This window comes from Pristiophorus japonicus, chromosome 15 (assembly GCF_044704955.1).
Source record: "Pristiophorus japonicus isolate sPriJap1 chromosome 15, sPriJap1.hap1, whole genome shotgun sequence".
Classification (NCBI taxonomy): Eukaryota; Metazoa; Chordata; class Chondrichthyes; family Pristiophoridae; genus Pristiophorus; species Pristiophorus japonicus.
In genome coordinates, this window is record NC_091991.1 from 47444618 (window position 1) to 47459658 (window position 15041).

The following is a 15041-nucleotide window of genomic DNA, read 5'->3' on the forward strand; positions in this document are numbered from 1 at the left end:
ACAAATGGGTATGATTTGGTGGCCATTATAGAAACATGGTTGCAGGATGGCCAAGACTGCGAATTAAACATGCAGGGGTATCTGACGATTCGGAAAGATAGACAAGAAGGGAAAGGAGGTGGGGTAGCTCTGTTAATAAAGGATGATATCAGGGCAGTTGTGAGAGACGATATTGGCTCTAATGAACAAAATGTTGAATCATTGTGGGTGGAGATTAGAGATAGTAAGGGAAAAAAGTCACTGGTGGGCGTAGTTTATAGGCCCCCAAATAATAACTTCACGGTGGGGCGGGCAATAATCAAGGGAATAATGGAGGCATGTGAAAAAGGAACGGCAGTAGTCATGGGGGATTTTAACCTACATATCGATTGGTCAACTCAAATCGCACGGGGTAGCCTGGAGGAGAAATTCATAGAATGCATACGGGATTGTTTCTTAGAACAGTATGTTACAGAACCTACAAGGAAGCAAGCTATCTTAGATCTGCTCCTGTGTAATGAGAAAGGAAAAATAAACGATCTAGTAAAAGATCCTCTCGGAATGAGTGATCACAGTATGGTTGAATTTGTAATACAGATTGAGGGTGAGGAAGTTGTGTCAGAAACGAGCGTACTATGCTTAAACAAAGGGGACTACAGTGGGATGAGGGCAGAGTTGGCTAAAGTAGACTGGAAACACAGACTAAATGGTGGCACGACTGAGGAACAGTGGAGGACTTTTAAGGAGCTCTTTCATAGTGCGCAACAAAAATATATTCCAGTGAAAAAGAAGGGCGGTAAGAGAAGGGATAACCAGCCGTGGATAACCAAGGAAATAAAGAAGAGTATCAAATTAAAAACCAATGCGTATAAGGTGGCCAAAGTTAGTGGGAAACTAGAAGATTGGGAAAATTTTAAACAACAGCAAAGAATGACTTAAAAAAGCAATAAAGAAAGGAAAGATAGATTACGAAGGTAAACTTGCGCAAAACATAAAAACAGATAGTAAAAGCTTTTATAGATATATAAAACGGAAAATAGTGACTAAAGTAAATGTTGGTCCCTTAGAAGATGAGAAGGGGGATTTAATAATGGGAAATGTGGAAATGGCTGAGACTTTAAACAATTATTTTGCTTTGGTCTTCACAGTGGGGGAGAGAAATAAAATTGTAGCCTTTGCCCTCTTCACCTATTTGCTATTCTGCTATCCAATGTTCAACCAACAAGAGTCACTAGTATAAAGGAAAGACCGTTTCCATTATGTTCACCTCCATGTGATATCTCTTCATAGTAGATCTCGCCCATGCGACAGGTAGAGTTAGTGGTTAAGAATCTCAACGCTTTCAGCCACAGGGTTAACATTGAGTACTAACTTCATAGCTTTTTCTTTGTTTTTTCTTTGAGGTTTAATAATGATTTCAAATGTTAGAATGTTTAAACAATTCATTGGACATACTGTTATTTAGTAGTCACACAGTTTAGAAAGTTACATTTCAACCATTTTATTGAATGCAGCATATGTATTGCAGTTTGCTGCAACTTTTTATTGCTTTGTATAATTAAAGATCTAAAACAGATGATGATGCATTATGCATGTACACATTGTACTATGTTTAAACAGATTGCTTATCTGTCACATAGTAAGTGGTAAATTACACTAAGTTTACTTGAGTCTTATTTTTGATTACAATTAGGGCTGCATTGTTTTCATATTGATCTACATATATAAACAAATATAAAGTATGAAGAAAAATCCTGAAAAGTTTGTAAAATTATAACATTTAAAGGAGTAAGATTTATTATTGTAGAGTAATTTCACTGGCCAGTATGAGGGAAAAGAAAAACTCTGGGCCCAGTTAACAACCTTCTTGTGAAACTAAGTTTGTATATTTTTGTAACCATATTTAACTTGACTTAAAAAGGGCATTTCTTAGTAGTCAAACTTTTTTTAACATGTGTTTTGCTTTTCAGGTCACAGTACTTGATGGCCACATGAATAATCACACACTCCCGATTTCAGATGACTTTGAGCACTAACATCAAGCAGGGATGATAAAGGAATAAGAGCTATCTGTTGGATTTCCCTCAATTTTAAATGTGTGCAATAAGACATTGTTGGGTTGCGCAGCCTTTGTTTAAATAAATCGTTAGTTACATTCTAGTCTCTACAATTTCAATACCACTCAAGACATTGCTTGTCAAGTCGTACCGTTACCTCCATATGATGGACTGGTTATTAAATAATTCAGTGTCTTCATTTAAAATAAAAAGGGAAAACAATCAGTATTTTGTGGTCATACTTCAGCAAATGAGATGACTGGAAATCTGACTCGTGATTTATTTATACAATATAATTCAATTTATGATGTTACAAATGCATCAAGGGTTTGTTTTACAGCTTTATGTGAACTGCTGAAATGTGTGTACACAGCCAGGTTTGTATCAGATTCTTTGTTGTAACCACAGTGGGAATAAATTGATTCAGGGAGTTGTACTGTGCAGGATAATCCTGTTACTGAATCATCATTTGTGTTGAGAATAAAATATTGAAAGACACCCTAGAGCCTGTCTGCTTAAAGGCAATAGTTTTCATAGCAAGAATAACCATATTATTAGGAGCTCATCATGCTCCTAATCTCTTTTCTTGTATTTTTTTTCCTTCTCTTGTATGGACAAATAATTGTCTGTAAATTAGTCTCTGAATCGCAGGAATTGAAAATTACTGATGCATTGGTCTATCACTGACCCATTCTTCTGGTTATCGCTGCTAAAAGCAGCTTGTTCTATTCATTAAGTTGAATTAAAACAGCTGCCTCTCAATTATAGAATACTGTAGTTTTTTTTCTAAATATGTTTCTAATGTACTTTATTAAAAAAATATATAGAATAGGTCAGTGATCTAACAATGTATGAAAGTTCCGTCAGGGTTCTAGATCTTTGTAAGTATGTTTGTATTTATGTGAACCTTGAAATGGCCATGTCTGACTGGTGGAAATGGTTCAGATGCCTAAGCGTTTGTATTCATACCAGTGTAGCGTTCCTTCAGTCAGAATTAGGAACCAATGTATTTAATTACTCAAACTGAATAAAAAGATATTAGTATATTGAGCACAATGTGCTGTGCAGACAGTGTGAAATCTGTGTGACTGGATAACTACTGCTTTGTTTTTCATCCGAGGTAGATCCATTGTGTTCTGCATAATGTGATTATAAAATCAGAGGACTAAGCTAAGTGTTTATTTTAATTGAAACCACAGATGACCTTCTTGTCACTGGACTATGATTGTCAGTTTAGAGCCAATTGCCCTCTTCACAAAGCTGGTAACTCTGTCATAAATGATTATATATTTTAAACTCCATGTTCACCACTCTTTTTACTGGTCCACCTTAAAAAAAAAAACCTGCTCAACTATGTAGCTTGTAGTTACACATGCTTTTCATTCTACTTTCTGATAGCTGTGATGAATGAAATTGTTAAGTTTTGCACACACATAAAGCAACTGTACTGCAGGTTTTAGTGATAACTGGTATTTAATAAACCTACAAATCAATTTTGGTGGGGGTTTAAAAAGGTTTTTTTGTTTGTTTAGTATGGAATAGTATCTTGTCATGGGGGAAGTCTAAATATAATGAATGAGAAGGTGTACATTTTCAGCAAATAATGTTCATTGTGTGTCTTTCTCTTCTAAAGTCTGCATAATTTTTATGTATGTGTGATGCCCATTTTAGATTAATACAGCTCAACCTTTCGACAATGTACTATAAGTCAGGAAATATTTGCTATGTTCACAGGATACGGTCTCTCTAGATTTTGCCATTCTTAAACCCCGCAAGTTCATGATGTAGAGCAGGAACTTCTATAAGATTTCTATTGAGCTTTTTATAGCACATTTTAACCCCCCCCCCCCCCCTTTATTCTGTTTTCTATGAAGTGTAGATTTAATCTGATCACCGCAGAAGCAAACTTAACCTGATCTGATGCTATTTTTCTGTTTGTGTTTTCTCGGTGATGAATCAAATATGTCTTAATTACATTAGTTTTGCAAGAAAGTACTGACAACCTCCAGTTGCACAAAATATTCTTTGTGCTGATATTGTGTTGACAGAGTTCATTTTTTTAACTTCTATTAATAGTACACAATAATATCACTTTTAAAAAAAAATGCTATCCTAAATTCCTGCATACATGAAGTTGTATGTATGATTCAGAGAGGAGATGCATAGTTTTAATATATACCATAAGATACAAACCAAGGCAGTATTTTTAATAGTGTATTTTGGTATGCTGAGGTCATTAGAATACCTTGAATTCTAGGCTTGATATCTAAGTGATGTTGGGTCAGTTTCTAATCCTACCTCAGAAAGCAGATGCGTAGGCAGCTTAAAAACAAGCACATTGCTTATCTGCTCAGATCACAGTGATTGCTGACTTTGCAGGCGGATGAGGTGCCTGCCTAAACAGATGGGTGCCTAATAAATTTATGCATCAATAGAATACAAGAGCTGAATATTAAAGGAGAGGCAGCATTCCTGTGTGGCACCAAGAAGCCCTAATAGAACTGGTCAATCTGGATCAGAGGGAAAATTCTCCAAGGGCTAGGAAGATGGTTGTTGGAGGCCAATCATCTCAGCCCCAAGGCATTGCTGTAGGAGTTCCTCAGGACAGTGTCCTAGGTACTATCTTCAGTTGGTTCATCAGTGACCTTGCCTGCAATTCAGAAGTGGGGCTGTTCGTTGATGATTGCATAGTGTTCAGCTCCATTTGTAATTCCTCTGATAGCGAATTAGTCTATAAGAATTAGGAACAGGAGTAGGCCATCTTGAGCCTCGATCATCTATGTCCATATACAGCAAGACCTGGACAACATCCAGGTTAAGTGACAAGTAGCATTCATGCCACGCAAGGTCAAGCAATGACTGTAACAAGAGAAAGCCTCCTGCATTACTATCCCTAACCATCTGCATTCTGGGGTCACCAATGACCAGAAACTCAACTGGACCCACCACATAAATGCCGAGGCTACTAGAGCAGGTCAGAGGCTGGATATTCTGCTGCGAGTGGCTCACCTAACTTCCCAAAGCATTTCCACTGCCTACAAGGCACAAGTCTGGGAGGCTCTTGCCTGAATGGTCACAGCGGCAACAAAATTCAAGAAGCTTGACACCATCCAGGACTAAGGAGTCCGCTTGATCGGCACTTCATCTACTAATCTAATCATCCACCAGATCTACCACTAGCTGCAGTGTAGACTCTTGCAGGATGCACTGCAACAACTGCCAAAGCACCCCCAAACCCATGATCTATACCTAGAAGGGCAAAGGCAACAGGTGGGTGGGAACACCAACACCTCTTAAGTCATACACCATCTTGATTTGGACATCTACTGCCATTCCTTCACTATCGCTGGGTTAAAATCTTGGATCTCCCTACCTCACATTATTGTGGGAGCATCTTCACCACATGGACTGCAGCAGTTCAACAAGGTCTACCACCACCCTTTCTAGAGCAACTAGGAATGGGCAATAAATGACAGCTTTGCCAGTGACGCCCATATGCCGAGAATAAAACAAATATAGGACCCCAATGACATTTTAACAGGTGTCTGAGTGGGGAAAACACAAGCTGCTTTACAGCTTATCTGAATACTGAAGAAGCTATTCTAAGTCTGAAACATTCATTTGTGCGAATCAGGAGGAGCAGAGTGCCCACAAAGAAAGTTGCAGCCTCCCCTGCTTCAGACTCCTCACCCGCTTCCCTGCCACTTAATCAAGGTGGCGCATGGCTGCTCAATCTATGTGTGCTGTCAGTCACTCTACAACCACTTCACACCTGTTCTGGGTGGGAATTGGAACAACGGCATTTAAATGACGTTCAAATGGTGGGAAATCTGCTCACTAGGGCAGTTTCCAGGAAACGTCTTGAAGTTAAAATCTGACCCTATTTTCTTCATTTTTCTTTGGGTAACAGGGGGACTTGATCTTTTTTTTTCCATTTCTTGCACCACACATGCTGGTTGGGAGACCAGATGACAGACACACTCTCTGGTTTTCACCAATGGCTTTCTATAGATGGCTGCTAGGATATGTGTAGGCTTTTACCTCATGAAGAATTGTAGGCATAAACCCACATCACACCGGATGTACCACAATGCTACCTCATTCTGTAGAATGTTGATTACTTAGTACTAACTTTTTTGGTTGTTAGCATTATTCGCCTGAACTGCAGTTTATAGCATAATTAAACCACTTTATTCATTAGTTTTTAGTATTCAGTATTTTGTAACCGGTCATGAAATAAAATAAATTGCACAAATTTATGGTGTATACCTGCTGACCACTTATATTTCAGTAGATTATGGTTTTAGGTAGCAATGTTCTGGTCCAACTGATGATTTGGTAGGTGGTTGGCTTAATTGCTGTCTTTGCAACTGTTTTATGTGATCAAACTTTTGAGACTGTTCCCAAATGTTTCATAATGACCATAGAGAATATCCTTTATTTTCTGTTTCAAGTTAAATACAATTAAAGAAAAATCTGCCAAAATTACAAGTGTTCGTGCTAATCATTGTAAAGGTACACAATGCAGTTTGGAGTAATGGCCCCGATGTTTACGCAGAGAGACACGGTGGGGGCCGATATCATGCGGGAAATCAGGAAACAAGTTCAGTGAGTCCGTCATTGGCTTTTTAACTCAGCCAGCTTATTAGCATTTTACTTCTGAGTTTGGCATCCAATGTGTAGCAGCGGGTGTGATGAGGTCATGACACACTCTCAACTTTAATATTTAATGGGCCAGTCTGAAGATGCAATTTGGAGGAGTTGGGAAGAAGTGTAAGAGGCAGTTTCAATGATGCCTCTCGATGTGCTGCTGGGGCCTGTGAGGAGCTGGAGAGAGATATTCTTCCCCAGCTATGAGAGGAAGAAACTTGCTGATGAAACCAGGCGGCATGGCTGGAGGTGGCCCAGGAGGTGAGCAGCAGGAGCGTAATGGCAAACTCCTGGATTCAGTACAGGAAGTGCTTTAATGACCTAACCAGGTCAGGAAAGGTGAGTACAGTTGCACATACTCCTACATTCTGGTGTATGCATCATCACACTCCCTCTGCCTTGTCAAGCCTACTCCCATCACATCACTCCTCACACCCACTTATCTTGCATGTGCACCCATCCTTTTTCTAGGCACTTCCTCGCATCCCCATTTTCCATCCACCACTGTCATTCACCTTCATGCAATTTCATGCCTCTCGCTGATAGTCACACTCACCAAATCCACTCCATCTAATGGATGAACACACACTAAGGTATGTTTCCCTCCTTGCAGCATAACACAAGATAGAGGGAGAGAACCAGAGGTGGTCCTTCACTCATTTCCCAGGTCATAAGTGCAGAAGAGGAGGAGGAGGCACTGGACATAAGTGGAGTTTTGGTATCCCTGGCTGTCGTAGATGAGGAGACGGGGAGCTCCCAGCTACCCAGTGGCACAATTAAATATCAACGACCCATATTTCATATGGTACTCAGTCATGTTGACTTGATTTCAACAGTGAGTGAAATACGATCATCTTCATAATGACAACATGCAACATTCATACCTTGCCTGTATTAATTCATGTCTTTTATATTCAACAGGGCTTTAACGCGTGTAACAGAAGTTGGTGGGTTTCCTGGACAATGACTCCTCAGAGGAGCTGAATCTTTTTTTGAGGGTGCACCGTCCCAGGACTAATGCTTAACATGCACCAGCTCAGATACTTGCATTTCAGTGGGATCACTTAGACGTAGTTGGGGTTTCACTTGGTGACTCACAATTCACAAGTGAGCAAGAGAAAATGGTGGTGGCAGGGATAGCAGTAGAGAATCCATGGTGGAGGGAGCAGCCCTCTCCAAGCTCTGCTCAGCTGGACACAGTTACTGTACCGCGGTGGGGCTGTCGATGAAATGGAGAACCATTGAGCATCAGCACAGCATGTGGCATGTACTGGCAGCGATGTGACCAGCTGGTGGTGCATTTCTCTCATCACCTTCCTTGTCTTCCTCCTCCTCCTCCTTGGAATCAGCTGAAGAGGACCTGAGCTCTGGGCCTTGTTCCTCCTGCAGCTCGAAACCTCGATGCTGCGCAATGTTATGCAGAGTGTAGCACACCACGACAATTCTGGAGACCCTGGCTGGTGCGTACTGAAGGGCGATGATACCTTTAATTTTTTTGGGGGTGCACGGCCCATTCAAAATACCACACAGGCATGATTTTTCCTATTTAAAAGCGAGTGAGCTGGCTGCATGGTAACTCCAGAGCGCTGTGTGGCCGCACAGCTTATAAGGAATATTGCTGAATGGTGTCTCCAGATATGTCTGGGCACCTGAAGTGTATCTTCAGCATGCCAATATCTTGTTTGATCACACATCTGGTAGTCATAGGGCATTCATTGTAGTGCTGTTGGGTTTCTGACGAGGATCATCAGCCAAGTTTGAAGTTATCTCCCAGCAGCCACGCCATAAGTCTGCTTGCAGGTCCAAAGACATCAAGGAGCTAGACTGCCGCAGGACGAAATCATCATAGCAACACCCCAGGAATCTTGCGCGCACCTGCAGAAATATCTTTTTGTAGTCGCACACCAGCTGCACATTGATGGAGTGGAAGTCATACCATTGAAGAATACTCCTGGTTGATTTGAGGGTGTGTGGATTGCTATGTGTGCGCAATCGTGATGCCCTGCACCTGTGAGAAGCCAGCCAGAGTTGCAAACCTGAGCACCTGCTCAGTCTGACCGCTGTCATCACAGACGAAATTCACATAATTGCCGGCCCAGGCAAACCGGCCATGAATCACTTATGCATTTGTAGACCACCGACTCGGAGATCCTGAATATGTCTCCGACGGAGCCCTCGTACAATACAGAGACAAAAAAGTTGAGGACGGTGGTCACTTTGACAGCCACTGGCAATGCGTGGCCAGCAGGCCGCCTTCTAAAAGACTGCAGATATCTGCCACCACCTGACGTGAAAACCTGAACCTCTTGAGAGACTACTGTTTTGGGCATGTCAAGAAAACACAGCCTCTGCCTGAACACCATGTGTCATAGGTGGTGCTTCCTGCGAGCTGCACACCTCTGCTGCTGTTCTCTCTGCTAGCAAGGTAGGGAATTGATGGCTTTGAAAGGGGAAAGGATGACTGAAAAGGGATAATGGATGGCAATGAAGAGAAGAGGGCAGAAGCTTGGAGAATGACTTTTAGCTAGGGAGGAAAGTAAATTTCAGTATTAACTGAGGAAATGGGGAGGTACAGTACCAATGAATTATTGATGGGGATGTGAAGATTGCCAGCATGAATTCTGGGGTAGTAGGGGAAGTGAGACAGCTTGAATAGGTGAACTGTAAGAATACCAAATATCCTCATCATTTGGATTTCCCTTCCAGGCTTTCATGTACTGAAATTGGAGGAAAAAAATACAAATGAAGGAATTTTATGTATTCCTGCCACTTAAATTACAAAGCTACCTGTTAGTGTTCTTGCATTGTTAGCTTTTTGGGGGTTGTAGCAGCTTTTTTGAAGCAGTTGGTCAGCTTTTGCTAATTATTTTTTAGGTTGTCTTCTGTATGGGATAATATTTTAAGTTCCTTATACAAATCCAGGAATGTTCAGTTTATAATTAGTACATTTTTCTAATGTTTGGAGGTTATGTACTGCATTCCAATATTTTGTATGTGATTTTGTACTAATTTGATTCAGTTGTATGGACTGTTTCCACAGTCTGATAACAAACATTTTCCAGACCCTAGAAATGGCAGCTCATCTCCCTCAACAAGATTTCTGAGATAAAGTTTTCTGGATTTGAGCACCAGCACATTGGTAGTGTCGTGGGACTAAATAGTGGCCTAACTGGCTCATTCCATTGCAAAACGGAGCATTGATTCCCCAATTGGTAACTCCTGGCAAGAAGCAGCACTTGCAGGAAGCACTGAGCTCAGAGTCCTTGATTTTCCGTCCATTAATTTAAATAGATGGAACATCACAGGCTGTGGGCCCAAGAGTTCTCACCAGCATGTGGCATTCCGCATTTGGAATGTGTGATCAGGGAGTCCCTTGTGGAAGGTTCTACACCAACCATCCTTTAAAGAGGACCATTTTCTAGCAAATGGCTCCAGTAGGGGACAATTGGAATGATTATAAATTAATATTTTTACTTTTTGTGGTGGGAGTTGCTAAGTTACTATGTTAATAACTAAGAGAAAAATAGGATCTGAAAAGCAATGCAATTACTATATATTAGATGTCTCTATTTAAGTAACTAATATTATGGGATAACTTTTGTAGTAAGCGCTTTGACTTTGCTAAAATCTTGCAATATGCTGACCGCTCTATATTTCATGCTACAGTTTTGTTTTGTTTTCTCCTTTCCTTGTGCAAGGATATGGCTGCACTAGTGCTCACACCCCCTTTATTACCTCACCAACCTGGCCATATTTTGTGTGAGCCTAGATGGTGAGTGTTAGTCGGCTATTTGACTATAGAGAGGGCATCACAGCCTATCCTGTCCTTACTTGACATCCACACACATACTTCCATTTAGCTAGGCTTCTGTTAACTTCATTCTGGGAATGGCAGGGAGCTTAGTCAAATTTCACATCTGTGTATACACAGGATTTTAAATTATTACAGTGAAATGAAATAACATTCAAAGGCAACTTTGCAAGAGCCTAACTTTGTGCTCGATTGAGAACTTCTTAGTCATAATGACGACTAATTAGTGAAGGGGTTAAATTATTTGTGGGATTTATATTTATACCACACTGCCATGTAAAACCATAGAACAGGATGAATAAAACATTAAATTGCTCTAGTATTAAAATGAGATAGCAAGGAGGTTGTGTTATAATGACGTATACTAGGCACAACATATTACTAAATATAGTTGCTCTCCTGTGGCTTTGCTCATGGAGAAAATATAGGTTTGGAGTACATTAGAACATAGACCAATCCAAATGCTCCACATACAATGAAATGGGGTGCAGTGCAGTAATTGCTATATGATCAAATGTGGCAACTCTCCAAATCAGGCTGACATACATGATAAATGATATCTCTGTGTATACTTAAATGTGGAGCCATTGTCAAAATGCTGCATAATCAGCATCCAAAAGCAGCAGTTACCATGGAAATAGTCACATTTGTAGCAGGGACCAACAAGCAATAGTTCCCATGGAAACATACTTGCAGTTACCAGGGCCCAATGAGCATTAGTTACCATGGTAATCGTAGTTTTCAGTTACATTGTTCTGCAGATTAATCAGAGTGCTGAAAAATCATCAACCATTAGGCCCATGTATGGTTAAATGTAAAGGGACAGTCAAAAATGCTAATTCAGAGACTATTGATGGGTAAAACTTTTAGGCTACATTATTCCTAGAGTCCAAACCACTTAGTGGCACTCACTAAAGACATTCAGATAGCCTGGAGTTTTTTTTATTTTTTCCTGGGATGTGGGTGTCGCTGGCAAGGCCAGCATTTATTGCCCATCCCGAATTACCCTCGAGAAGGTGATGGTGAGATGCCTTCTTGAACTGCTGCAGTCCACGTGGTGGAGGTGACTTTAGTCATCTTATTGATTGGACAAATCAAATTGGCAAAGATAGCCTTGAGGAAGAGTTCATCGAGTATATTCGTGATAGTTTCTTAGAACACTACGTTGTGGAACCAACCAGGGAGCAGACTATTTTAGATCTGGTAATGTATAATGAGACTGGATTAATTAATGATCTCATAGTAAAGGATCCTCTTGGGAAGAGTGATCATAGCATGGTAGAATTTCAAATTAATTTTGAGGGTGAAAAAGTTGGGTCTCAAATTAGTGTCCTGAACTTAAATAAAGGCAATTACAAATGTATACTGGCAGAGTTGGCTAAAGTGGTCTGGGAAAATAGTTTAAAGGGTAAGACAGTAGATAAGCAGTGGCAGATATTTAAGGAGATATTTCATAACTCTCAGAAAAGATATATTCCAGTGAGAAAGAACCACTCTGAGAAGGATGAACCATCTGTGGCTAACTAAGGAAGTAAACGATGGTATCAAATTGAAAACAAAGGCATTAAATGTTGTAAAGATTAGTGGAAGGCCAGAGGATTGGGACATTTTTGGAAACAAGCAAAAGACGACTTAAAAAAAAAATAAAGAGAAAGAAGATAGACTATAGGAGTAAACTAGCAAAAAATATAAAAATAGACAGTAAGAGCTTCTACAGCTATATAAAGAGATTGGCTAAAGTAAACGTTGGTCCCTTACAGGATGAGACTGGGAAATTAATAATGAAAAACAGGGAAATGGCAGAGACTTTGAACAAATATTTTAGATTGGTCTTCATGGTAGAAGACACTAAAAGCATCCCAATAATTGATAATCAAGGATCTATTGGATGGAGGGAACTTAAAATAATCACTATCACTAGAGAAAAAGTACTAGGCAAACTAATAGGACTGAAGATGGACAAGTCCCCTGGACCTGATGGCCTGCATCCTAGGGTCTTAAAAGAAGTGGCTACAGAGACAGTGGATGCATTGGTTGTAATCTACCAAAATTCCCTGGATTCTGGAGAGGTCCCAGCGGATTAGAAAACCGCAAATGTAATGCCCCTATTTAAGGAAGGAGGAGACAGAAATCTTATTGAATGGCGGAGCAGGCTCGAGGGGCCAAATAACCTACTCCTGCTCCTATTTCTTATGTACTCCCATAGTGCTGTTAGGGAGATAGTTTCAGGATTTTGCCCCAGTGACTATGAAGGAACAACAATATATTTCCAAGTCAGGATGTTGTGTGAATTGAAGGGGAACTTGGAGGTGATGCAGGCCATCAGGTCCAGGGGACTTGTCCATCTTCAGTCCTATTAGTTTGCCTAGTACTTTTTCTCTAGTGAGTGTGATTGTTTTAAGTTCCCTCCACCCAATAGATCCTTGATTATCAATTATTGGGATGCTTTTAGTGTCTTAGTTTCGCTGCTTTTTTCAGCACAATTCACCTGAAATCGGCCAAACCAGCACAAAAGATAATGGAAGGAGCAGCACAATTTATGAAACTAAGTGTACCAAAGGAAGAGCACATGATTGAGGCAGGGTTGGGAGAGAATCAACACAGCATTGGAGAACAGGAGCACCACAATATCAAGGAGTAGAACAGAAGGGGGTCAAACGTCAGGGAGCGGAGTGGGACTGAAGCTGCAGAATAACAGGAAATGAGTCTTGGAAGCGACTGCCACAAACTCAGATAAAGTAGAAAAGGAACGGCATAAAATAAGGTCATGGATTGGGAGAGGAACATAATTTGGGGGAATGGATAGAACGAGAAGTGCAGAACTGTTAAGAGAGCGAGCTGAGAAAATAGCCCTATTTTCAGTCAAACCTAATTTTTGACTCACTCGCATGTGATGACTTCAGAGGTGCCACTTTTGAAAGGCGTGACACACTGGTGTGCACTTCATTATATACTGGTGGACTTTCCATGGTATTGTGGTAAGTCAGACAATTTAGGGTGGGGAGAGTTGCTAAGGAAAGCATTTGAAATTTTGTCAAGGAAGGAAAGGATTCAAAGTGCAGAGGACTTTTTAGAATATTAATATAATGAATCTTTTTTCTTAAAATGAGTGGCTTTTCTATGGCATTGCTAACAGTAAGTCGAAGCATACACTCTATGTCTCACCTGTGATGTCCTTGTGTAATGCATCTCTTCTCTTTGTTCTTTTTTGTTTCTGTTGTCTTTTGTTTCTCCTCTTTGTCTTTTGCAGTTCTTTCTGTGACCTTATCTTCTATCTCTGATTCCTTTACTTTCTCTCTTATTTTGTAGGTGTCTGGCCAGTATTTGGGAGATGGATTCAGTGAAGGCTGTATGCAGGTTTTGAGTAGCAGGGAGTAATCTGGCTAGGTCAACTCTCGGTTGATGGGTGGTGGCATTATTGGGATATAGAGCTGCTTGCAGAAAGTTACACGGAGGGATTAGATACGCGATTTTCCTTGCATGATTTGTGCTGCTGCCTTACTTACTCCTCCCTTACTAATTTCTAACAGCTTCACCCTCTCTTTACCCCCTCTGCATTCCTGACAATTACTCTTGTGCTCGTCGCCATCTGTCCAGCTGCCATTTGCCTGTGATTCATGTCAGAAGCTGAAGGTATGGTTGGTATGAACCAAAGCCAAACCATCAGCATATCCCTCTATTGCTTTCCACCTCAGGTGTTTATCTAGATGTTCTTAAATGCACCTATGCTAATCACCTCAACTACTCCTTGTGTTCGCGAGTTCCACATTCTTACTGCTCTTTGGTTATAACATTCTTAGAGGGCTTGACAGGGCAGATGCTGAGAGGCTGTTCCCCCTGTCTGGAAAGTCTAGAATTAGGGGTCTCAGGATAAGGATCTGTCATTTAAGATTGAGATGAGGAGAAATTGTCACTCAGAGGGTTGAGAATTTTTGGAATTCTCTACCCCAGAAGACTGTGGATCCTCAGTCGTCGAGTATATTCAAGAACGTGATCAATAGATTTTTGGACACTAAGGGAATCAAAGGATATGGAGATAGGGTGGTAAAATTAAGTTGAGGTAGATCATCAGCCATGATCTTATTGAATGGTGGGGCAGGCTCGAGAAGCCTTACGGCCTACTCCTGCTCCTATTTCTTATGTTCTTTTTAATGCAGTTTCTCCTGAATTTCCTATTGGATTTATTGGTGACTCTCTTCTATTTATGGTCCCTAATTTTGGTCTCCCCCAGAAGTGGAATCATCTTCTCTACGTCTACCCTATCAAACCCACTCAATGTTAAAAGATTTCAATTAGGATACCCCTCAACCTTCTCTTTTCAGCCTTTTCTGATGTATCATCCTTGTAAATCTTTTTTGCACCTTCTCCAGCACTGCTACATCCTTTTTATAATATGGAGCCCAGAACTGTGTACATTACTCAAAGTGTGGTTTAACCAAAGTTCGATACAGGTTCAACATAATTTCACTGCTTTTCAATTCTATCCCTCTAGAAATTAACCTCAGGGTCTTGTTTGCTTTTTATGTGGCCTTATTAACCTATGT

General features: G+C 40.5%; 1 protein-coding gene across 2 annotated transcripts in view; it reads left to right on the forward strand.

Moving 5' to 3' along the window:
* The window catches only part of ergic2 (ERGIC and golgi 2), a 79917-nt gene extending 73416 nt beyond the window's left edge, over window positions 1-6501 (forward strand). The window contains exon 15 of one of the 2 annotated variants that reach the window (XR_011596755.1): window positions 1950-2026. Coding sequence is in view for 1 of the 2 variants with exons in the window: in XM_070900398.1 (XP_070756499.1) it covers window positions 1950-2015 (66 nt within the window). In the remaining variant the exon portion in view is untranslated. Of the gene's footprint in view, window positions 1-1949 lie in introns of both variants that reach the window. The other variant, XM_070900398.1, reaches the window with a different exon arrangement.
* Window positions 6502-15041: the final 8540 nt, after the last annotated feature.